At 32.9% G+C, this 7,676-nt stretch overlaps 1 protein-coding gene across 2 annotated transcripts; it reads right to left on the reverse strand.

The window, feature by feature from the left end:
* Positions 1-713: 713 nt before the first annotated feature.
* LOC109799688 (putative disease resistance RPP13-like protein 1) lies at positions 714-4,923 on the reverse strand. Of its 2 annotated transcripts, none has more exons than XM_020360295.3 (2): positions 1,033-4,923; positions 714-852 (listed from the first exon to the last, which is right to left on the reverse strand). In XM_020360295.3, exon 1 carries the CDS (start codon positions 4,775-4,777, stop codon positions 1,070-1,072), a length of 3,708 nt encoding a protein of 1,235 aa, XP_020215884.1. In that variant the 5' UTR covers positions 4,778-4,923; the 3' UTR covers positions 714-852; positions 1,033-1,069. The 2 variants fall into 2 exon arrangements, with proteins under 2 accessions (XP_020215884.1, XP_020215885.1); XM_020360296.3 differs by having other exon boundaries at positions 744-880.
* Positions 4,924-7,676: the final 2,753 nt, after the last annotated feature.

Here is a 7,676-nt window from a genome sequence, read left to right on the forward strand (position 1 = left end):
AGGGACATGATGATGGTTTTTCTCTACAATAAGTATAAATAGTTATTTTAAAACTCATTTCATGTTTTGATCATTAATATACTTTATGTTTTCTTTTTTCTTAATTAATTAAAAATTGCTCTCTGCAACATATGGCAGTACTCAATACTCCAAATTTCAGCTAAAATGATCACTAAAACCCAAACAGAGATTGCGTATTTCTTCAAATATCTGATAGACACCATTCCGCAATGCAAAATCTGGCCATTTTGAAAAACAACTTTCCAAATCACTTCTGACTTCACTCACCAACTATCCAAGCCCTTCATAACATATTCATCAATCATTCAAGCTAAAGACAAAAGAAATAAAACAATAAACCAAGATTGAAAATAAGCCCAGTAATACACTTATTCCAACTACACGAAGATGAACCTCACACCTCCCCGATGCTGAAACACAATTTTAACCCATTAAAAGTGGTTACCGGTGTCAAACTTCAATTAAAATATAGAATGTCACGTAACAAAAACTATCAATCCACCAACAAAACATAAAAAGAGGGAAGGGGGTAAGACATATAACTTATCATTTATCATTATCATTCATCACCCCTAAACAAGTTTCAATGATTCTATAACTAACACAAAATTGAGAACACCAAAGTGAAATTGAGAATCAATCCAACACAACAGCAGCACCCAACTCCTTAAGCTTCTCCATGATGGGCTTAGCCTCCTCCTTACTGAGCCCCTTCTTCAAAACACAGGGAGGCTTCTCCACCAAGTCCTTCGCTTCCTTCAGCCCCAAGTCAGTGAAAGCCCTCACTTCCTTGACGATCTTGATCTTCACAGCAGCATCATACTTCTCCAGCTTCAAATCAAACGTTACAGTGGAACGTCTAAATATAAATGAGATAGGTGACATAATGCAATAATAATAAAAAGATATATAAAAATAAATAATAACAGTTAATGGAGTATATAAGATTATGGAACGTCTAAATATAATAACATTAACACCGGAGTTTCCCAAAATAAATGAAGCATTTACCTTTTCAACAGTTCATACTTCATACTCATGAAACATCTTATATTATCACTTCACCATTTATCTTGATAGCCGGAATGTGAGCAATCGTAGAACAATATTTCCCTCTCTGACTTTGATACCTTGCTTCTAGTAAAGGACAGAAACAAATCTCCAGTAATTCTAGAGAGGGTGACAATTGATCTTCTGGCAAGGACTCAAGGTTTTGACATTGCAAGATGTGAAGCTCTCGGAGAGAAGTGAGATGTTGAAGCCCTTTTCCTTCCAACAACTTTAAACCATCAAAACGCGAAAGCGTCAGATGCTGGAGAGAAGTGGGCAGTAACCGCTCCTTCAACAAGGTATTGAGCAGATCTTGCCGCCGCAAACCCCAAAGGTGAAGAATTGACAGAGAAGTGAGGCATTGGAATAGTGAACCTAACTCATGTTTAGACATTGATGATAAATTTCCAATATCAACAACAAGTGATTTTAAACTGGAAGACAAACAACTTGGGGAAATCGATAATAGCTGCGGAAGCCTTGTAAGGTGGAAGTGATTACAGACAGGGAGAACAATCTGTTCTGGCAGTGACGAAAGCTTCACACATTCCCTGATAATAAGAAATGATAATTTGAGAGCAACCGATCCACCTTGAGTAGTAATTGCTTCCAAGTTGTGACAATACCATATATCAATAAATTGAAGGGATGGGAAACAATCCAATGGAAAGGATTTCATGGAATGACAGCTATTCCAAATTATCAGGTTTTCAAGTGATGTGTATTTGTGCCATGTTTCATGAGATAGAAATTCTAAGTTCCCACAGTCTTTGATTTCAAGTAATTGCAATGACGTGGACAAACCATGTGTTGGGAAAGAAATCAAAGAAGGGATATTTTTAAGAGTCAACCTTCGAAGACAATTGGCAACGAGCATCATTCTTGGCAAAGATTGAAAGCTGTGACAATTTTCAATAGATAGTTTTAACCAAGAATATTTGTCAAGCAAAGACAACAGATCTTCTCCCCCTTCTGTAATATGTATTTCTTCAACTGATGAGTTCCATTGCAGATCACATGCTTTTGCTTGTAGCATCTTGCACTCTGAGATACTAATCTTTGTTAATGAAGGCAGAGAGTTGGGCAAGTTTCCTCTCAAATTAGGGCACTTGGATAATTTCAAATTCTTAAGACAAGGAAAACAAAAGTTGCTACCTTCACCTTCAAATGGTAACCACTCCTCCCAGTGTGGCATGTCTTCGAATTGGAGACTCTCTAACAATGGAAATGGCTTAAAAGAAGGCAAACCTATATTGCTGCAGTAGAATTCATTGCCAATTGTACTTATCATTTTCATTCTTTTGATGACAAGTTCCTTAAGTGAAGGTAATTGTCCAAATGGTGGAAGTGACAAGCAATACTTGCAATCAGTAATACCAAGGACTATAACATTAGAATATGAAGAATCACCCAACCATTTTGGAAAGCTTGTGCCGCCATAGGAGCTGATGTTGAGTTTCTTTAAATTTGTTGACGGTTGCAGATTGTCAAGTACATCTTTGGCAATTTCCGAACCTTGTGGATCACTACCCCATTTCAACGTAAGCTCCTCAATTTGCCCTTTTTTCTTCAGGTCGGCTTGAAATGCCTCCATAGGATGGTCAACATTTTGTAGTTCCAAAATGGAAAGCTTACCCTGCAAATGGGGAAATCTTCTTAATTCCGTGATGCTTAGTCCATTTTGTTTGCCTACTACAAAACAAGTCAATGTACGGAGACTTTGTAGATTGCATATTTTTGTCGGCAACTCCAAATTTGTGTCACTGATATCCAAGTAACGTAAATTGACCAAATTTCCTAATTGTTCTGGCAGTTGAATTAGAAACTTACAATTGGATAATTTCAAAGTCTGCAGATTGTAAAGCACAAAGGTTGAATTAGGCAACATTTGGATCCAAGTATTGGAAAGGTCAAGATACCTTAGAAGCACCAGATTACCAATTGAATCGGGCAGTTCAGTGATATTTTTGTATTCAGACAATGAGAGTGTTCGCAAGCATCTTAGTTTTGGCAACCAATCACATGATACTATTTTTGCTAAGTAACATTCTTGACTTGAATATTGGAGTCGTGGTAGAAAGGTCCGCAAACAGTTTAGCTCATACAAGCCCTCAAATCTCCTAGATACATCAAACTTCCTTGTATGAAATATTAAATGGCGAACACTTCCCGATAACTTACCACATTCAAAGTAGCATGAACTTTTTCCAGATACTAGTTTAGCTAAATCATAAATGAGGTCATGCATTCGAAACTTTCCTCCAACTTCAACTTTTTGTTTGTCAATTAAGGATCTAGATAAGAATTCATTGAAGCAATCATCACCTGCTGATTCCATAGCTTTCTCACTGTGGACCTGTTGAAGAAAGCCTTCAGCCATCCATAACAAAATCAACTCCTTCTTATCCAACAAATGTTGTCTTGGAAAAATTGAGCAGTAAGCAAAACATCTTTTCATATATGCTGGAAGATGTAGATAACTTATGCGTAGAGCAGGTAAAACATCATCATGTGCCCATAAGCTGTTGTTCAGAATTCTTTCCCATTCCCCAAGATCAACATTCGATCGCAAAAGGCCTCCCAATGTTTTAGCAGCTAGTGGTAGGCCATTGCATTTTTTTGCAATTTTCCTACCAATTTCTTCGAGACCAGGATATTTGTAGTAACCTTCATTTCCAAATGCATGATTGGCTAGTATGTGCCAACAATTATCATCTGTAAGAGGTTTCAACTCACAAATGGGAAAAGTGTGTGTGACCTGTGCAACTCTTTGTTGTCGGGTTGTGACAATGATCTTACTTCCTTTCTTCCCGCTGCTGAAAGGAGCTATTAGGTGATGCCAATCATTATACTTGTCATTCCAAAGGTCATCAAGCACAAGCAAAAATTTCTTCTCTCTTAAGCTATTCCTTAATTGCACACGAAGAACATCCAAATTAGTAATATGACTATCTTTCAATGTGAGAGATTCGACAATTTTTTTTGTCACTCTAAAAACATCAAAATCGTCTGATACCCATGCCCAAACTTTCAAATCAAAATGTTCCTGCACTTCACTATCATTATAAAGGGATTGAGCAAGGGTTGTTTTTCCCATTCCTCCCATGGCCAATATTGTAATTACTTCTATATTGTTCTTCTTTTCATCGTCATCAGATAGAAGCATGTTCAGTAGCTTTTCTTTGTCATCATCTCTTGCAACAACAATAGGTTCAACCAATGAATCTGTAGCTGTTCTACTAGAAACTCTCCTAGAAACAATTCGCAAACCAAGAATATCTTTTTGTTTCACAAAATGTTCTAGTCTTGTAGATATTTCTTCAAGTTTCGGATTCATGCTCCTATGGAATTGGTTAAAGGGAGATGAAAGAAATGATCTAACCTCGGTAGCAAATGTTTTATATTCTCCCTCCACCTTGCATCTGAAAGACTCAGTGTTGATTTCATCCAACAAATCTTCAGCATCATAGACAGCATCTTTCAACTCATCAAGCCATGCTTTCACTGCAGGATCAGTGATCTGCTTCTCCTCAGCATCATTGAGCACAGTGTTAAGAGCCAACAAGTTTATCTTCAATCCATCCAACACAGAAACATTTAGCTTTGTGCTGGAAAAGAAATCTCTGAACTCTCTGGAGGCCATCCTATCCAATAAGATCTGCACAGAAGCAGAGATAAGTGCCTCTCCCACCATAGCTAATGCCATTTCTTCTTTTGTTCTGCAAATTGGATCAGAAAACTGGAATTTTAACTAAATGATGAAGTTGATACATACATATTTGTGCCAGTGAGGGGTTGTTGTATTATAATGCTAAGTCAACTCAAAGTTTTGATTTCCCAATAAACATAGTATTATAATCAACGCGTGAATCCCGTTGCTTTTTCGGGTTTTAGTTTATTGCATGTTGAATCACGAAAGTGCGGCATCATTTTATTATTAAATACATATTTTCAACAAAAATATTTTCTGAGGACATTTTCATTATCAATTTTTCTTTAAAATAATATAAACTACTTATGGGAGCCAATTCTTCTGATTATAATACTACAGTTTATTGTTAAAATCGATCCTTTTACCAATAAAACATTTTATCTTGTTCTAACACCCGAAGTAAAAGTAAAATAATTCCTCATTACTCGTGTATTCACCTTCCTCTCCGTGTTAATTTTATTTATTTTTAAATTTAAATATATTTTTATCATGGTTGTAATTATGTAATTTTAGTCTTTAAATTTTAATTAAATTATTGACTCAAATAAATTTTTAATCTCTTAAATTTAAGACAAATTTATTTTTAGTCTTTTAAATTTAAAATTAATTTTTTTAATTTTTAAAAATTATTTTAGTCCTTATATTCAAATTTTATTAAAAAAAATTATTAAATACTATCTCATAAAATCTACTTATTTAGACTAGGGATGAGAATAAATTAGACTTAATTAATAGAAATTTATAGTCTGACCTCTTTAAAGTATGGTCCAACAATCTCAAAAAAAAATTTAAATTTCACATCACTTTTTTTTTTCTTGTTTATTTATCCTCTTGTTTTGCTCTCTTACCTTTTTTTCTTGTTTCTTTTTCCTTTCTCATCTTATCTTTTCTCCTTATTTCACCTATCTCTTTCTTGCTCTTTTTTTTTGCTCCCTTCCACCTCTCTCTTTCTCTCTTTTCACATTTTTCTTTTTGTTCATTTTTTTCTTCTTTCTCTCTTTATTTTTTTTCTTATCTTTTTTTATCTATCAATATTTTTTTGGTTATATTTTTATTATCAATATTGATATATAATTTATCAACCAGATAACTATGAACCATTTTACCAATTTTCACCACCTTAGGAATGTAGTCTATTGTAACCTTCCCTTTTAAGTTTGAAGGTTCCTATTGAAAATTCAAGTCGTCAATAAATAAGTAGATTTCAGGGCAAGGGAAGCTCTAATTCAATTGGTACCAACAATCATGTCAAAGTTCTTGATATTTTTTTATTGGCATTTAGATTATTGCTGTTAATTTTGAAAAAATATCTAACATATTGGAGAAAAGAGAAAAAAGATAGAGAGAAAAGAGAAAAGGATAGAGAGAAAGAGAAATATAATAATATTTTGGATGTTATAAAAGAGATTTCAAATTTGGATGACAAAACTTGTTTTATGGCTACTTATATACTTGATATATACTAAAGCAAAGGCAAAGGCTTTCATTGAGATGTGATTAAAAGAACATGATCTTGAATAAACTTCAAGTTGGGATGATGTGGAGAAAAGAGAGACATTAGAAGGGAGGTTAAATAGTGTCAATCAAAAACTCAACACTTTTAAAAAACAACAAAGTAATAATGTGATTATAAAAGTGTAAATAAAGAGATACATAAGAAAAATACACAGTATTTTTATATTGGTTCGTCTCAACCATTGAGACTACATCCAATTCTTAATCAACTTAATCAAATCTCATTATCTTTTACAAATATACAAATATTCTTTTACAAGTTATTTTTGATTCAACCTAAGTGTTATTTGACTTACTTCTTCAAGTAATTATCCAAGTATTCTTTTAACACCGCCTCCCTAGCTTCAAACAATCAAGTATTCTTTTAACACAAAGTCTCTTTAGGCTTTAAATAATCAAGTATTATTTTACAATCAAGTCTCTTCAAGTTTAAAATAATAACACTAAGTTAAAGTTTGGTAAATTAACAATATTGTTTTGTCTTATTATCAATACATGATACAAGCTATTAAGTATAATGTTTCTTTATAGAAAAAATGAATATATTTTTACAATGAATATGTATCTCTCTTGTTTATGAAACTTCAAGCTTATTTACATTGGTGCTTCATGAAGATGACTATAGTAAATCCTTGAACATCTCTAATAGGCTTGCTTCCTCTATCTTCATTTTTGTTTCTTGTAAAGAGAAATGTCCGTTGATGCATTAAATGTGTTTCATCAAATTATCACTTTTTATCTAATTAAGAAAGCTACTTATTACCTTTTACGTACCAAAAGAAAGGATATTATGCATATGTTAATCTAAAACAACTTTTCTTGTAGTTTTTTGTGCTTTATAAGATAGGCTAGTCTTTTTTCTGACAAAAAACATGTCTTTAGTTCCTTTAGTGAATTGTGGGTACTGAAAAAGATTTATGAATTCCACTTGTTAAGGAAACATGTGAAAAAAAATAATTTTGTTATCGGTCATCATAAATGATATAAGTTAAGAGCAGATGTGTTATAGTTATAGATAAAGTGTTTCATCTATGAGACTTAATGTTAGGATAATTAAACATCTTAAACAAATCATCTTATAAACATTCGTCTTAAAGAAAAAATTTTCCCTTGAAAAAAGTTTTTATATGTTATCATTAAAACTTGAAATCTTGAGGAGTTTAAGATTGTCTTTTAACTTAATAGATAATTAATGCTTTGTTGAACCCTATTTTTTTAACTGATATTTTGATTGCATTTTGGTTGAAGTGTTTGATTTATATTTTGGAAGAACTATAATAATTGAAATTTAATAATATATAAAAAAATTGGTTTGCATCGAAGTTATTGATGATACTCATATTTCAACAATGGCAAGGAGACAAGATGTAAGCAATTA

Source organism: Cajanus cajan, chromosome 1, assembly GCF_000230855.2.
Source record: "Cajanus cajan strain Asha chromosome 1, NIPB_CcT2T_4, whole genome shotgun sequence".
NCBI lineage: Eukaryota > Viridiplantae > Streptophyta > Magnoliopsida > Fabales > Fabaceae > Cajanus > Cajanus cajan.